Source organism: Ornithorhynchus anatinus, chromosome 1 (assembly GCF_004115215.2).
Source record: "Ornithorhynchus anatinus isolate Pmale09 chromosome 1, mOrnAna1.pri.v4, whole genome shotgun sequence".
Lineage (NCBI taxonomy): Eukaryota > Metazoa > Chordata > Mammalia > Monotremata > Ornithorhynchidae > Ornithorhynchus > Ornithorhynchus anatinus.
The window spans coordinates 50,265,573-50,283,660 of NC_041728.1; the positions used below are offsets into that span (position 1 = coordinate 50,265,573).

General features: G+C 48.7%; 1 protein-coding gene across 8 annotated transcripts in view; it reads right to left on the minus strand.

The window, feature by feature from the left end:
• Positions 1-8,478, minus strand: part of EML5 (EMAP like 5) — a 169,951-nt gene extending 161,473 nt beyond the window's left edge. For all 8 annotated transcript variants that reach the window (XR_003757763.1, XM_029059538.1, XM_029059460.1 and 5 more), the window contains exon 1: positions 8,201-8,478. Coding sequence is in view for 7 of the 8 variants with exons in the window: in XM_029059538.1 (XP_028915371.1) it covers positions 8,201-8,397 (197 nt within the window). In the remaining variant the exon portion in view is untranslated. The remainder of the gene's footprint in view (positions 1-8,200) is intronic.
• Positions 8,479-18,088: the final 9,610 nt, after the last annotated feature.

An 18,088-nucleotide genomic window follows, 5' to 3' on the forward strand; every position in this document is an offset into this window, starting at 1 on the left:
TCCTCCTAGAGTACTTAAGAATTTATCTTTATATTATATTCCTTGCTCCTACCTGGATTTGATTTTAGTGGCTTTCTCACTGTAAATTCCTTGGAGGCAGGGATCACCTCTGCTAATTCTTAGTACCAAGCACTTACTACCATTCTCTGCTCAAGTTCGGCCTTAAATAACTACTGCTGATTGAGGTGGAGTAACGGGTAAATATTGGAAGGGAGAGACTTATTTGCCGAGTGATATTTCTACATACTACTGGTTAATTTTCACCATCATCATTGGTGCAGGGTACTAGCTATACTACAAGCTCGCCGGTAAAGTAAAAGACATGGTTTTCTAATGGCAAAAACAGGAGACTCATTCATGACAAGGGAACAAGAGAAACAGAGGTACAACTGGAAACAGTAAAAGCAGCAAGAAACAAATAAATAGCATGGCTAGTAGCAGACATGACCAGGTTGCGGGGGGTTGGCGGGGGGCAGTGGATGAGTCATGGAAAACCTGCTGGAGGAAGTGTTTTTGAAGGAAAGCTTTGAACACTGGCTGGTAGATACTGAGATCCTTGAGATCTTGCTGCCGATCATAAACACCTCCACATAGATATCTACAAGCCACAGAGATGGGTGAGTTGGACCCTTTCCCCAAGCTATGCATATCTGCAGTCAGGATTCTGGGTAGGAATGATTTAGGCCCCTCCCACATAAATGAACACACTACTGGGGTTTCTGCCCTAGATGATACAGAAAAAGCCAGAGACCAAAGAATCTGTCTGCAGCCCAGCAGCTGTCAGTTATCTTCCTGCCCCAAAGACAGTGGCTCTTCAGTCTAGCTTTCCCAGTGAAAGCAAGGCTCTGTTATGACTTCAGCATAGTTCTGAAGTTCACTGCCTTTATATTAGAATACCAAGGCTTCTCGTTTCTCTATCACTGGAAATCCTGAGCCCAGAGAACCAGGAACATCCTTCTTCAGTGGCAAAGACAGGCAGGTGTAGGGTACAGGAACAAACAAGGGAATCCAGATCAACATCTTTTTAGATGTGTAAGTCATCAACATCTTGCCGATCCCCTGGTAACTTCAGTAGTTGCTTGGTTAGGGGCCATTCAAACACTTTTCAAAATGTAAAATGGATGACATTTAACTATGTGAACTTGCTGCATAAACACACAAAAGAAGGAAAGTGAAGAGGTGCAGAAATTTCCCAGCACAGTGCCCATCAACTTAAGGCAGGCACCCACAGACTAAAGGAACGCCACCTCTGAGTTGAAGTGTACTGCTCAAATGCTCCTGAAACTTGACTTAGTTATGGGGCCTCTGAAGTCTCCATAGGATATTGGTCAAGACAACTCACCCAGGGCTGGAGACTCTCCAAGAGAACCCCCCCGGAGTAGAACTCCCTGGAAGGTGACTGAGTTCTTTCAAGTGAGATTCTTATTTGCTAGGAAGGTTACCAGAATATACAAACTGCACTGATTTTCATGAATGCTTCCTAAATGAACTGGAATGTTTGGAAAGCTGGGAGAAAAAGTGAGAAGGAAGAGTCAGAAGGGATATAGGGGCTAAAACTAAAATACTGTCCTAGAGAATTCAGAAAGGCTGGCTCAGTCCTCAAAAGACACCTCAAAACTGAAGAGGGTCACTTTGACACAATTCCAGTCCGCAAACCACTAAAAAGTCCCACTAAAAAGGTCCCAAAGGCCAGCACCCAAGGGTCTGGAAATGTGAGCATCTGGCATGCCTCAGATTAAAAGAAGGTCCTTTATATTTTGAAACAGAGCTTTTCACAGAGGGAATGACCTTCATATTCCACCCCGTGAGATAAACCAATAGGAACTTGATAGTAAATGAGTGTTCTAACAATACAATGAAACATGGAAGAAATAAACACTATTTGACAAAGTCAACACAGTGCTAAAGCCTGAAAAGAAGCCTGAAAATTACTAAGGACCCACACAAGCCTGCTCTACAAAAATCCTAAATATTGCCAAATCTCATCATTGTAAATAAAGACATGAAATCATCTATTTTTTGCTACTTCAGATACAGACCTGTTACAAATAATACTAACAAAATTTACAGATCACCCACCTGGACACAATGTACTGTATGAAGTGCCTGGGAAGTGCAAAACAGAGAAGTGGCATGCTACCTACCACATTTCCCCTCTCAAACACTTCAATTCATGAAAGCCTCAAGTCACTATTAATATCAGAGAGAAAAATACCTGAAACTGGCTAAACTGGACTAGATATGTGTGGCGGGGGACGGGGGGAGGGAGAATCTTCAAATAGGAAGAATTATTCAACCAACCTATTAAACTGAAAAATACAGCCAGTTTTCCAATAATGCAGAGGTTACATAAACAATAGCTGCTACACAGCAGATATATGACAACCAGATCACTGATGCTGGATGTGAGTGGCTTTCTTAGTTCACACCTGACTGTGGTCTCCATGGTACCGCACAAGACCCATCACTGCCATGCTGACCTCTACTCATGTCCAAGCCCATATTCACACTGCAAAGACTTCAGACCATGCCAGCCCCAACTCACACCCCTAAAGCCCTAGCCCCACTCACTTCCCTGAGACCCCTACCTAATACCTTGCTCTCCACAGCCCCAGTCCTCATAAGAGCCTGCTGACTGCACAGGCTCCAGTCAGCAAACAGCCCCTGTTCATGACATGGATATCCCCACCCCATGTGTGCCACAGAGACGCTTGTCCCCATTCAGAGCTGCAAAATCTCCAGCCCACGTGGAGCCTGTGGCATTTCCAGCCCCAGATGGCAGGAAGGAAAGGGTGATGAAGCAGGCTAGTTATGAGAACACTGAGGGGTGGAGTTGATTGAAGTTGATTGTGCCACCTCCCATGTGTAATGACTTAATGCCTGAGGGAGGGAGAGAAGTAAAGGAGGGGAAGAGAAAGAGAGAATTCTTGATCATGACAAATTAAACCAAACACTGCAGATTTACAGCTGCCCACTCTCTTTCTTTCAAACCAGCCTGGAAGAAGGGGAGGAGGAAAAACTGGATGACTATATATGCTTGATTTGTGTCCTATCATCAACGGCTTTGAATAGTCTGTGCCAAAGCTCCATTTGTTTCTTCCCTTCTCAAAACACCCACTAATCATGGATACTGGAATAGCGTAACCAAAAATGAATCAGAAAAAGTATATAATGACCACTAACGAACAATTTCCAGTAGAGAGGAGCTGGTTTCATATGAGTTCCATATTAAGTCCTAGAAAATAACACCACTGTTTCAATATATCAGAAGATCTGAAATTTCACTACTTCCACCTCTGTTTTATAAGACAGTTCAAAAAGAAATTTGGTAAAAAATAAAATACTTGATCATTTTTATATTTCTGTATCAGAACCCCAAAGTTCACATTAGTGTGATGCGCTAGAAGAACTAGTTTGTACTTTAAAAAACAACCTAAAAACAGGAAAAGTATCTACCCCAAAGTGTCCCCAGAATGACATTCCAGATAACAAAAAGCAAGACCAATTCTCTATTCACTTGAAACCCCCACCTGTTACCTCATCTAAACCAAGTTCGGTATCACTGAAGACTTGGATTCAGCATCTCCGAACCCGTGATTCAGCTATCATTAACAGGCATTACCAAGGGAGGAATTTAAGTGGACTGCTCTTCCAGCTGCAGAAGGTCTACCTGATTTTCTCCATAAAAAGATGCAGGATGTGGAGGTGGGGCTGAAGTATAACAGTAGGGTTTCAGTGTCATCTTCATAACCTGCAGGGAGGGGGAGTCAACAGATTGATTTTTCAGGTTGGATTTATTCATCCGGTCCAGCAGACACTGTGAAGCACTGGGAAGGAGATGGATCAGCAATGATAGAAGTGAGATGGGAGGATTGGGGACTAAAATAATTTCTTAACATCCGGTCATTAAAGATCTGGCTATGAACTCAGACCAACAGTGTGCTCTTTTTGAGAAGTTTTGGGGGACATAAAACTGTAAAATAGAGTACTTCAAAAAAAATTCTGAAAAGTGACATGACTAGATTTTTTTTTGGCTAAGGGGAAAGGACTGAAACAACACCATGGTCCACTGGCATAGAAGAGTGTATTGTAATAGAAACCTTCCTCCTGCCTCTACCTTAAGTTCTCCTCCCCTTTCCCTTCTCCCCTTGCCCTTTCTGATCGATTCACTTTCTTCTATGTTGCCCATTTCCAATGGAATGCACAATTCACCGTATGCCTAGATTCAAAATAAGGAGTCACTACCACGACTTTAATTTGACGAGCTGCTGCCCTGTTTTTTTTTCCTGACTTTAATTTGAAGAGCCTTTTTTTTTTCCTGATGAGCTCCAAAAACATCAAAGATCCCATTAATGGAGAGCCACAGGCTCCGATCCAAATCCCAGCCGGTGCAATGGAGAATCAGGACAGCGCAGTGAGGGGGGTGTTTAAGAGACTAGCAACAAGCGCTGCCACTCCAGGGCAATAACACTCAACGGACAGCCCCAGACTGCCTAATATCTTCTCCTCCTTTCTAAAAGACCTAGGGCGGTCAAGCAAAATTAGCAGTGGCTGGAATTGTCTGTGTACCTGTACGCGTGACCTAGATCACCGGGGTCGATTTAGCATCTCCTAACGGACAGCTGTAGAGAATGAAAAAAATAAGAGGGAAAAGTGGCTTGGGGAATCTGTCCTCCCCTCCCCCCAGTTCTTTTAGATAGAAGAAGCAGCATGGCTTAGTGGCAAGAGCACCGGCTTGGGTCCTAATCCTGACTCCTCCACTTGTCTGCTGGGTGACCTTGGGCAAGCCACTTCATGTCTCCGTGCCTCAGTGACCTCATCAGTAAAATGGGGATGAAGACTGGGAGCCCCACGGGGGACAACCTGATCACCTTGTATCTACCCTGGCGTTTAGAAGGGTGCTTGGCCCATAGTAGCGCTTAACAAATACCATCCTTATTATCAAATCCCCGCTCTGCTGTTTGTCAGCTATGTGACTTTGGGCAAGTCGCTTCACTTCTCTGGGCCTCGGTGACTTCATCAGTAAAATGGGGATGAAGACTGTGAGCCCCACGGGGGACAACCTGAATACCCTGTATCTACCCCGGTACTTAGAACGGTGCTTGGCCCAGACTAAGTGCTTGACAAATATCATCATTATTATCAAATCCCTGCTCTGCTGCTTGTCAGCTGTGTGACTTTGGGCAAGTTGCTTCACTTCTCTGGGCCCCAGTGACCTCACCTGTCAAATGGGGATGAAGACTGTGAGCCCCACGGGAGACAACCTGATGACCTGGCATCCCCCCCCCAGCGCTTAAAACAGTGCTTGGCACATAGTAAGCGCTTAACAAATGCCATCATTATTATTATTATTATAAAAACTCCACCCTCGGGGGCATCCGAAGGGGCTGCGGCGGGTTTCGGCTCCCTGCTGCTAAATCACCAGCGAAATGTGCCCTGAAAACCAGGTGGAAGGGGCGATGGGTGACCTCCCCGGCTGGCATCCTCCACCGGCTCCTTTCTTTCTCCCTGGGGTTTGGCGGACTTCGATGGGGCCCCCGTCATTGGGCAGGGACTGCATCTGTTCCCGAATTGTCCATTCCAAGTGCTTAGTACAGTGTTCTGCACATAGCACTCAGGAAATACGATTGAATGAATACACCTGCAAACCGACGACGGATTTTTCTCAAAGACTTCTCGCCCCAGGAATGCTGCCCGCTTCCCCGGACCATTCATTCAATAATAATAATAATGTCGATATTTGTTGAGAGCTTACTATGTGCCAAGCACTGTTCTAAGCGCTGGGATAGATACAAGGTTATTAGGCTGTCCCACTTGGGCTCACAGCCTTGATCCCCATTTTACAAATGAGGGATGAAGGGACTTACCCAAGGTCACACAGTTGACAAGCGGCGGAGCTGGGATTTCTCAAGCGCCTACTAGGTGCAGAGCACTTGTGATAAGCGCTTGGAAGGCACAATTCGACCAGGACAGCGCCGGCGGGGCACCCGATGGGGATGGTTTTTTGCCCTCGGCCCGGAGGGTTATCACTCCCAGCTCGTTTGTCCATTCGATCACATTTCTCGAGCATCTACTAGGTGCAGAGCACTTGTGATAAGCGCTTGGAAGGCACAATTCGACCAGGACAGCGCCGGCGGGGCACCCGATGGGGATGGTTTTTTGCCCTCGGCCCGGAGGGTTATCACTCCCAGCTCGTTTGTCCATTCGATCACATTTCTCGAGCATCTACTAGGTGCAGAACACTGCGCTATGCGCTTAGAAGGTACAATTCGGCCAGGATGGCACCGGCGGGGCACCAGAAGGCGATGGGTTTTTGCCCTCGGCCCGGAGGGTTATCACTCCCAGCTCATTTGTTCATTCGTTCGCATTTCTCAAGCGTCTACTAGGTGCAGAACACTGCGCTAAGCGCTTAGAAGGTACAATTCAGCCAGGACGGCACCGGCGGGGCACCAGAAGAGGATGGGTTTTTGCCCTCGGCCCGGAGGGTCATCGCTCCCCGCTCATTCGATCCTATTTATGGAGCACCTACGAGGTGCAGAACACTGCGCTAAGCGCTTGGAAGGTACAATTTGCCCAGGACGGCGCCGGCAGGGCACCGGAGGGGGATGGGGTTTGGCCCTCTACCCGGAGGGACATCGCTCCTCGCTCATTCGATCCTATTTCTCGAGCGCCTAGTAGGTGCAGAACACTGCACTAAGCGCTTGGAAGGTACAATTCACCCAGGACCGGTCCGGCGGGGCACCAGAGGGGGAGGGTTTTTTTGCCCTCTACCCGGAGGGGGTCTTCGCTCCCCTCTCATTCGATCGCATTTCTCGAGCGCCTAGTAGGTGCAGAGCACTGCGCTAAGCGCTTAGAAGGTACAATTCGGCCAGGACGGCCCCGGAGGGGGAGGGTTTTTTGCCCTTTACCCGGAGGGACATCGCTCCCCGCTCATTCGATCTTATTTTTCGAGCGCCTAGTAGGTGCAGAACACTGCGCTAAGCGCTTGGAAGGTACAATTCGCCCAGGCCCGGTCCGGTGGGGCAGCGGAGGGGGAGGGTTTTTGCCCTCTGCCCGGAGGGGCATCGCTCCCCTCTCATGCGTCCATTCGATCGCATTTCTCGAGCGCCTAGTAAGTGCAGAACACTGCGCTAAGCGCTTGGAAGGTACAATTTGCCCAGGACGGCGCCGGCGGGGCACCAGAGGGGGAGGGGTTTTTTTGCCTTCTACCTGGAGGGTCTTCGCTCCCCGCTCATTCGATCCTATTTATGGAGCGTCTACTAGGTGCAGAGCACTGCGCTAAACGCTTGGAAGGTACGATTCGCTCAGGACGGCGCCGGCGGGACACCGGAGGGGGAGGGGTTTTTTTTGCCCTCTACCCGGAGGGACATCGCTCCCCGCTCACTCGATCGTATTTGCCGAGCGCCTACTAGGCGCAGAACACTGCGCTGAACGCTCGGCAGGCAGCATCCGTGCAGGACGGGTCCGGCGGGGCCCAGGAGGAGAAGGAGAAGGAGGAGAAGGAGGAGAAGGAGAAGGAGGAGAAGGAGAAGAAGGAGGAGAAGGAGGAGAAGGAGAAGGAGGAGAAGGAGAAGGAGAAGGAGGAGAAAGAGAAGGAGAAGGAGAAGGAGGAGAAGGAGAAGGAGGAGAAGGAGGAGAAGGAGGAGAAGGAGAAGGAGGAGAAGGAGGAGAAGGAGAAAGAGAAGGAGGAGAAGGAGGAGAAGGAGGAGAAGGAGGAGAAAGAAAAGGAGAAGGAGAAGGAGGAGAAAGAGAAGGAGAAGGAGAAGGAGAAGGAGGAGAAGGAGAAGAAGGAGAAGGAGGAGAAGGAGGAGAAGGAGGAGGAGAAGAAGGAGAAGGAGGAGAATGAGGAGAAGGAGGAGAAGGAGAAGGAGGAGAAGGAGAAAGAGAAGGAGGAGAAGGAGAAGGAGGAGAAGGAGGAGAAGGAGAAGGAGGAGAAGAAGGAGAAGGAGAAGGAGGAGAAGAAGGAGAAGGAGAAGGAGGAGAAGGAGGAGGAGGAGAAAGAGAAGGAGGAGAAGGAGAAAGAGGAGGAGAAAGAGGAGGAGGAGAAGGAGGAGAAGGAGAAAGAGGAGGAGAAGGAGGAGAAGGAGGAGAAGGAGAAGGAGGAGAAGGAGGAGGAGAAGGAGAAGAAGGAGGAGGAGAAGGAGAAGGAGGAGGAGGAGGGGTTTCCCGTGGGGAGACGCTCGGTCGCCCCGCCGGTTACCTGATGATGTCGTCGTTGTGTCCCCGGTAGAACTTCTGCTTGTGCTCCCGGGGGCTGTAGACGACGCCCACCCCGGCGACGAAGTAGACGATGTCGTCGGCGGCGGTGTAGTAGAGGTTGTTGCGGCACTGGTGTCCCCGGTAGCCGTACACCCACTCCAGCCGCAGGTGGCAGTTCGGGGCGCTCCGGGCCGCCATCTCCGGCTCCCCCGAGCCCCTTCCTTAGGCGGCTCCCCGCTGCCGCATCCCGCTGCCCGCGGCCTCGGAGGGACGGAAGGACCGAAGGGCGGACGGCGGAGAGAAGCGCTGCTGAAGCCGCTGCCGCTGCCGCTGCCGCCGCCGCCGCCGCCGCCGCCGCGCAGGGTCCGGCTGCCCCCGGCGCGCTCCCGACGCCCGCTCGGAGACGCGCTCCCCAGCGCCCCCCCTCGTCCATTCCCGCCGCTCGCGGCCGCGCGCCTCCCCCCCGCCCCCCCGCGGCCCTCCTGCTCCCCCCTCCCTCGGCGCGCTCCCGCCGCTCGCCCGGTGACGCGCTCCCCAAGCCCCCACCCCTCCTCCATTCCTGCCGCGCGCGCCTCGCCCTCCCCGGCACGCGCCCCCGCCCCGCATCCCTCGGCGCGCTCCCGCCGCTGGCCCGGAGACGCGCTCACCAGCCCCGCCTCCCCCCATTCCCCCTCCTCGCGGCCGCGCGCCTCCCCCTCCCCGGCCCGCGCGCCCCCGCCGAAGCGGGCACGTGCCTCGGGCTCCCGCTGGAGACTTACACGCCCCCCTTTTCCCTCTGCTCCCTCTCTGCCCCCCTTGCACCTCCCCGCAGCTCAGCCCCCTTTCCCTCTGCTCCTCCCCCTCTCCCTTCCCCCCCAGCCCCGTGCTCGTCTGCTCATTTGTATCGATTTTTATTACCCTATTTCTATTGTTAATGAGATGGCCATCCCCTTGATTCTATTTATTTGCTATGGTTTTAACGAGATGTCCATCCCCTTGACTCTATTTATTTGCTATGGTTTTAACGAGATGTCCATCCCCTTGACTCTATTCATTTGCTATTGTTTTATTGAGATGTCCAGCGTGGCTCAGCGGAAAGAACCTGGGCTTGGGAGTCAGAAGCCATGGGTTCGAATCCCGGCTCTGCCCCTTGTCAGCTGTGTGACTGTGGGCGAGTCACTTCACTTCTCTGGGCCTCAGTTACCTCATCTGTAAAATGGGGATTAAATGTGAGCCTCACGTGGGACAACCCGATGACCCTGTATCTACCCCAGTGCTTAGAACAGTGCTCTGCACATAGTAAGCGCTTAACAAGTACCAACATTATTATGTCCATCCCCTTGACTCTATTTATTTGCTATGGTTTTAACGAGATGTCCATCCCCTTGACTCTATTTATTTGCTATGGTTTTAACGAGATGTCCATCCCCTTGACTCTATTCATTTGCTATTGTTTTAACGAGATGTTCATCCCCTTGATTCTATTTATTGCTATTGTTTTTGTCTGTCCGTCTCCCCCGATTAGACTGTAAGCCCGTCCAAGGGCAGGGACCGTCTCTGCGTTTCAGATTTGTCCATTCCAAGCGCTTAGTCCAGTGCTCTGCACACAGTAAGCGCTCAATAAATACTATTGAATGAACGCCTGAAGGAAGGAATCTGGAAAATGGGGATGAAGCCTGTGAGCCTCATGGGGGGCAACCTGATGACCCCGTCTTATCCCAGCGCTTAGAACAGTGCTCTGCCCATAGTAAGCGCTTAACCAATACCAACATTATTATTATTTATTGCTATTGTTTTTGTCCGTCTCCCCCGATTAGACTGTAAGCCCGTCAAAGGGCAGGGCCTGTCTCTCTCTGTTACCGATTTGTCCATTCCAAGCGCTTAGTACAGTGCTCTGCACATAGGAAGCGCTCAACAAATACTACTGAATGAATGAATGAGACTGTAAACCCGTCATCGGGCAGGGACTGTCTCTATCTGTTACTGATTTGTACATTCCAAGCGCTTAATGATAATAATAATGTTGGTATTGGTTAAGCGCTTACTACGTGCAGAGCACTGTTCTAAGCGCTGGGGGAGAGACAGGGGAATGAGGTCGTCCCACATGAGGCTCACAGTCTTCATCCCCCTTTTACAGATGAGGGAACTGAGGCCCAGAGAAGTGAAGGGACTTGCCCACAGTCACACAGCAGTGCTCTGCACATAGTAAGCGCCCAATAAATACTATTGGATGAATGAATGAGAGGCAGAAGCGGCCGGGGAGCGCGACCAACAGCCGGTCCTGGAAGGCGGGCGACGCCCCCTCCTCGTCCTCCTCTCTCCCCTTAGCTGCCGCTCTCCCATCCGGCAATCACTCCCTCAGTGGCACTTACCGAGCGCTTCCTAATAATAATAATGTTGCTATTTGTTAAGCGCTTACTATGTGCAGTGCACTGTTCCAAGCGCTGGGGTAGATATAGGGTGATCAGGTTGTTCCACGTGAGGCTCCCTGTTAATCCCCATTTTACAGAGGAGGTGACTGAGGCCCAGAGAAGCGAAGTGACTTGCCCACAGTCCCAGAGCTGATAAGTGGCGGAGCCGGCATTAATAATAATAATAATGTTGGTATTTGTTAAGCGCTTACTATGTGCCGAGCACTGTTCTAAGCGCTGGGGTAGACACAGGGGAATCAGGTTGTCCCACTTGGGGCTCACAATCTTAATCCCCATTTTACAGATGAGGTAACTGAGGCACCGAGAAGTTAAGTGACTTGCCCAAAGTCACACAGCTGACAAGTGGCTGAGCAGGGATTCGAACCCATGACCTCTGACTCCCAAGCCCGTGCTCTTTTTCCACTGAGCCATGCTACGTCCCCAGCACTGTACTGAGCGGAGCGCTTGGGAGAGCACACTACAGCGGGCTGAGCAGACGCGGCTTCTGCCCCCCACGAGCTTATCGTCTAGTTGGGGGGAGGCAGACATTCATTCATTCATTCATTCATTCAAGAGTAATAATAATAATAATGTTGGTATTTGTTAAGCGCTTACTATATGCAGAGCACTGTTCTAAGCGCTGGGGGAGATACAGGGTCATCAGGTTGTCCCACGTGAGGCTCACAGTTAATCCCCATTTTACAGATGAGGTAACTGAGGCCCAGAGAAGTGAAGTGACTTGCCCACAGTCACACAGCTGACAAGTACCAGAGGCGAAATTCGAACCCATGACCTCTGACTCCCAAGCCCGGGCTCTTTCCACTGAGCCACGCTGCTTCTCAAGTACTGATTGAGCGCTATGTGCAGAGCACTGTACTAAATGCTTGGAATGTGCAATTCGGAAACAGATAGGGACCATCCCTGCCCAATAATGGGCTCGCCGTCTAAACGTTAATACGAATGAGTAATGTATAATACATAATTTAAGGATGAGCACATCAGTGCTGTGGAGTTGAGGGTGGGGTGACTATCAAATAATAATAATAATGTTGGTTTTTGTTAAGCGCTTACTACGTGCCAAGCACTGTTCTAAGCGCTGGGGGAGATACAGGGTAATCAGGTTGTCCCACATGAGGCTCACAGTCTTCATCCCCATTTTCCAGGTGAGGTCACTGAGGCACAGAGAAGTTAAGTGACTTCCCCAAGGTCACACAGCTGACATGGAGGTCACAGATCCAAGGTGCTTTGAGGACCCGGAAGGGAGCGGGAAAGCGGGAGCCAGGAAAAGGAAAGCTGAATGGGGGAAGGCCTCGGGAAGGAGATGCAGTCTTAATAGTGCTTTGAAGACAAGATCGGGCCACAGTGTATAAGCTGGCACTAGAATAATAATAATATATCGGTATTTGTCAAGCGCTTACTATGTACCACTACCCATACTGAGCGGTGGGGTGGATACAAGCCAATGAGATGGACCAAGTCCCTGTCCCACGTGGGGCTCACAGTCTCCATCCTCATTTGGCAGATGAGGTCACTGAGGCCCAGGGAAGTGAAGCGACTCACCCAAGGCCACGCAGCAGACAAGTGGCAGAGCCGGGATTAGAACCCATGACCTTCCGACTCCCAGGCCCGTGCTCTAGCCACTACGCCATGCTGCTTCTCTCTAAAGGAAGGGGAGCGGAGTGTGCGGGCTGGACTGTGGTAGGGGATTAGGGAGGCGAGGTAGGCGGGCACAATAATAATAATAATGTTGTTATTTGTTAAGCGCTTACTATGTGCTGAGCACTGTTCTAAGCACTGGGGTAGACACAGGGGAATCAGGATGTCCCACGTGGGGCTCACAGTCTTAATCCCCATTTTACAGATGAGGTAACTGAGGCACAGAGAAGTAAAGTGACTTGCCCACAGTCACACAGCTGACAAGTGGCAGAGCTGGGATTCAAACTCATGACCTCTGACTCCAAAGCCCATGCTCTTTCCACTGAGCCACGCTGCTCGTCAAGCTGGTTAAGTGCTTAAAGCCAGTGGTAAGGAGCATTTGGAGGAGGATGGGCAGCCACTGGGGGTTCTTGAAGAGTGCTCTCCAACATGCTTTCCCCAAGAAATGGGCCACCTGGAGCTGTGAGGGAAAAGAAGGCCAAGGGAGGACTGAGCTGTGAGCCATGAGCCTTGAGTTGTGAGCCCGTTGCTGCTGATCCTGCCACCGCCAACACCACCATCTACCAGAAGAAGAAGGTGCTACTGAGAAGCAGCGTGGCTCAGTGGAAAGAGCCCGGGTTTAGGAGTCAGAGGTCGTGGGTTCTAATCCCGACTCTGCCACTTGTCAGCTGTGTGACCTGGGGCAAGTCACTTCACGTCTCTGGGCCTCAGTGACCTCATCTGGAAAATGGGGATGAAGACTGTGAGCCCCACGTGGGACAACCCGACCCCCTCCTATGCCCCCAGCCCTCGCTTAGAACAGTGCTTTGCACAGTCAGTGCTTAACAAATGGCATTATTATTATTATTATTACTACACTATTGACCCACCTGGAGCCCCAAGCCGGACTCTGATCTGGCCTCAGCTTGTGAGCCCCATTTGGGTAAATCAGGCTTCCACCTGTTTATCTTCCATCTACCCAATTGCTTCCATACGTTTCATTCTATGGAAGCGTAGAGAAGCAGCACGGCCTAGTGGCAAGAGCATGGGCTTGGAAGTCAGAGGTTGTGGGTTCTCATCCTGGCTCCACCACTTGTTTGCTGTGTGACCTTGGGTAAGTCACTTCACTTTTCTGGGTTTCGGTTACCTCATCTGTCAAATGGGGATTGAGACTGTGAGCCCCACGTGGGACAGGGACTGTGTCCAACCTGATTATCTTGTAAATAATAATAATAATGTTGGTATTTGTTAAGCGCTTACTATGTGCCGAGCACTGTTCTAAGCGCTGGGGTAGACACAGGGGAATCAAGTTGTCCCACGTGGGGCTCACAGTCTTAATCCCCATTTTACAGATGAGGTAACTGAGGCACCAAGAAGTTAAGTGACTTGCCCAAAGTCACACAGCTGACTCCAAAGCCCATGCTCTTTCCACTGAGCCACGCTGTATCTACCCCAGCACTTAGAACAGTGCTTGCCATATAGTAAGCTCTTAACAAATACAATAATTATTATTACCCCCGTGCTTAGCACTGTCCTTGGCTCAGAGTAAGTATTTAACAGATATCACCAGGTTCGCATAGGAGGGGGAATAATTATTGTGTCTCCATTTTACAAACAAGGAAACTAAGGCACAGTGAAGTTGAGTGGCTTGCTCAAGGTCATACAACAAGCAAGTGGCAGAGCCAGGATCAGAACCCAGGTCCTCTGACTCCTAGTTCTGTGTTCTTTCCACTAGATAATGCTGCTTATTACTATTATTATTATTAATATTATTATGATTAAAAACACTAATTCTTAAGATAATTACCTTGCAGTCAGTACTTATCTTCAGTCCTTTCCCCTGTCACCCATTCAGTCTACCCTGGAGAGAAGCTTGGAGAGGTTATTAGTTTGGATTTTAGTTTGTCTTTTATTTTTCTCTCTGTTTTTTGTTTTGCAACTAGTTTTTTGGATTGGCTTATTAACTCTATGGGCTTTTGTGGGATGAATGGTGGAATGTACTTATTTGATGGAGAAAATAAGAAATTGCCTTATATAAAAGATAATGAAAATGTGACTGTCCTCACTTGAAAGTGACTGACAGACTACTCTCAGTTTGCTAGTCAACAACATCCACTGTCTAGAGCACTGAAGTAAGCACTAGAGAGAGTAACGCGAGTGAAGTACAAAATAGCACCCCCGGCCTTGAGGAATTAAAAATGTAAAGGGATAAATGGGGCGAACATACAAAAAAAAGCCAAAATTATACATGCAAATGTAATCAAATGCATAGAAATGAGAGAGGAAAAAGATTCGGGTGGGAAGATGTTGCTGAAATGATTGGAACCAAGAAGAGTAAAGCTATATGAACTTCATGGAGGAGATGAAACTTCATCAGAATTCAGAAAAAGAGGGATGGATTTTGGTGGCAAGGCATAGAAAGGACACTAAGGAAAACTGGCATGGTAGCTACAATAATTACTCAAGGTAGATGGTGAAAGAGTACAAAGAATACAAACTGGATTACACCCAGAACGGTGAAAAGCTATTTAATATATTTAACAGTGAAAAGTATGCTCCAACTATTTTGGAAAAATGGAAGAAAAATAACAGTGAATAAGGAATAGTAAACCTGCTGAGAATTTAATTATATTTTTTGGGGGTTCTTTTTGTTTCATTTTCTTCGGATATATTGGGATTTTTTCAAAGGCCCATATTTGTGAAACACACACGCAATAACACTAGATTGTATGCTCCTGATGGGCAAAAGAAGCAGCATGGCTTAGTAACAAGAGCACGGACTTGATAGTCAGAGGACATGGGCTCTAATCCCGGCTCCGCCATTTGTCTGCTGTGTGACCTTGGGCAAGCTACTTAACTTCTCTGTGCCTCAATTACCTCATCTGTAAAATGGGGATTAAGACTGTGAGCTCCACGTGGGACAACCTGATTACCTTGTATCTACCCCAGAGCTTAGTACAGTGCCTGGCACATAGTAAGCGCTTAACAAAATATCATAATTTTTATTATTATGGATCATGTCTTCTAATTCTATCGCTCTCTTTCCAGTGCCCCATACAGTGCTCTTCCCATAGCAGGTACTCAGTAACTACTATTTATGGATTGATTAATTAAATACATAAACTGCCTAGAGATAAAATTTTTGTGGTAACTCCCGTGCAGATATCCCCTGCTATGAGTCTTACCAGATGAAGACTCAAAATATGCGACAGACAGTGTTCTAAAGCCCTAGCCACACAAAGAACCAATGTTGCTGATTGGAAAGAACACAGGCCTGGGAGTCAGAGGTGTTGGGTTCTAATCATGGCTCTGCTACTAACCTGCTGGGCCTTGGGCAATTCATTTAACTTTGCTTTGCCTCAGTTTCCTCATTTACAAAATGGGTATTGTATATCTGCTCTCTCTCCCCCTGAAACCGGGAGCCCTACGTAGGAGAGGGGCTTGGTCTGATTTTATTATCTCGTACCTACCCCCAATATTAGTACAGGGCAAGCCCTGTAAGTGCTTAACCAATATTACATAGTAAGTGCTTAACAAATATTACTGTTATTATTATTATTATTGTCATTATAAAATCTCCCTTGCTCCATTTCCCGGTCTCAGCACTTTTCTTAGCCTTCCATTCCAGCAGGCACAGGATAGAAAAGGCAAACCTATTCTAGCTTCACTAGTCCACCTTCTCTAAGAGTCTCAAGCCTCAGTGCAGCTGAACCTACATGTAATCCTTTAGGTGGATGTATAGTAGTCCAGTACAAAGGAGGTCCCCCTCAACACATGCATCAAGCCTCTCCGTTGCTTTTTCTATCTTACATAACTATTCTCTTCTCTCATTATTCCTCAAGTCACACTCTTCGTTCCTCCTAAGGTTACGTACTAATTTGCTCTGACTATTTTTTCTAGCTTTTTATCATACTTTGCCCCAGCTTGGAATATTCTCTCCATCAGGAATCACTAGTGCACCCTGGGGCCAGCTCTAGAAACCACATCAGCGCATTTAGGTCATGAACTGGGGTAAAGGCTGGGATTTTCCATGTTTTATGGAAACGATCCCTCTGCTTCTAAAGGTTTACCTGAAAAGATGTTTCCCCTCTTTCCTCAATCACCTATCATCCCTTCATATAGACCTTTCATCCAACCTCTGTTCACATAAACTCACTTCAGACACATCCATACTTTCGCTCTCATCTAGAGACAGAAATACCAAAGTCTTCTGATGGAGTGGAATGAAACGACAGCAAAACCAATGTCAAAAGAGATTGTCTCTTCTATATCCCAAAGCCTGGATCATTAGGCAAGACATTTTTGAGTTATAGTGAACTCTCACAAACGCTTAGAGCAGTGCTGTGCATACAATAAATTGATTTATTGATTGATCACTGTTGCTTCTTGCTTCAATTCCTATTCCAAGTTCCCACATCTGTCCCAGGTGTCTATATAATGTCTGTGTCTTCTTCAGAATTCCAAAGTTGTAGAATTGGCCTATGGTTTGGAGATGACTCTGCTGCTTGTGAGACTGTGTGTCCAACAGTACAAGCATCACACTGAGAAACGCTTGCACACTGAGCCCATGAAAATTCAGTGCGGTACGTTTTCCAAACCCTGGCCACCTGGAATGAGCATTCCTCAGACAGACACCAACGGTTAAAAGGAGGAAAGATATATCCTACTTCCAGGCAAACGTCCATGAGTTGTTTTTGCACTAGTGGTGACCCACTAATCCATCAATCACAGGTATTTATTGAGTGCATACTGTGTGCAGAGCACTATACTAAATACTTGGGAGAGTAGAGTATAACAGAATTGGTAGACACACACTCTGCCCACAGTGAGCTTACAGTCTGGACGGCTGTAAGTACACCATCGCTGAAGCAAACAAACAATAAAACATTGTTACTGAAGCACCCATAATGTCTCTCAGGATTACACTGGGCAGGCCATAATGTGATGATGATGTCAAGGGCTGGGCCAGAGGCCAGGGACAGACAGCCTCAAGAAATGTCATTGTCCTCCAGGCTGGACTGGTTCTCCCCACCCCTCAGTGATGGGGTGTCCTGCAGTTCGTGTCCGACAAGGCTCTGGCACTGGGCCCAAGGACTCTCTTCTTCCTGGAGCATCCCCTGGCTCTGGCACCAAGCACCCCAGTGGAAGCAGCAGGAGGAAGGGACAAAAGGAGGAAGGGCAGAGGAAGAGAGAGGGGAGCAAACAAGAGGCCCCCATCATCCCTTTCATCCTGGAAACCAGGCTCAGGGTGAGGTGGAGGTCAAGACTATGGTAAAGGAGCCATCCTGGCTGGGCTCGTGGGGAGGCCTGGGAGGAGGCCCGTGGGGAGGCCCGTAGTTTGTGGGCCTGCACTCATAGCTGGGGTTATGACTGCAGTCTATGCTCACAGAAGAGAATATTGCTGAGTCCTTGACGGCAGCAGAAACTGCCAAGACTTTGCTCATTTCATAAGCCATCTCTGAGTACAACCCTCAGGGTGGCTTTATAAGGTTGGGGGAGTCTTTTCCACTTTTCTGCAAAAATGAGAGGAAAAATCAAATAGCAACAACCAACAATACCTCCCCTAGGAGTTGTGAACCTCCATCTGACCACCTCTGCTCTAGAGAGCTTTCTCAGCATTTTGGAGATCTGGCAATGGGATGTGGGGAGTCCTTGGGAGTAGCCAACAGTACTTCAGGGCTACTAGGGAAGTATGCATGAGCACATAATCAGATGACTTAAAAAAAAACCTATGTCTGTATACACTCAAGCAGACAGCTTTTAGCCAAGTCAGGAAAAAATCTGACAAAAAAGAACTAGTTGCAAATTCCACTTTCACTGGATTGCAAACTAGGCTTTTACCATTTTCTCCATTAAGAAACTTG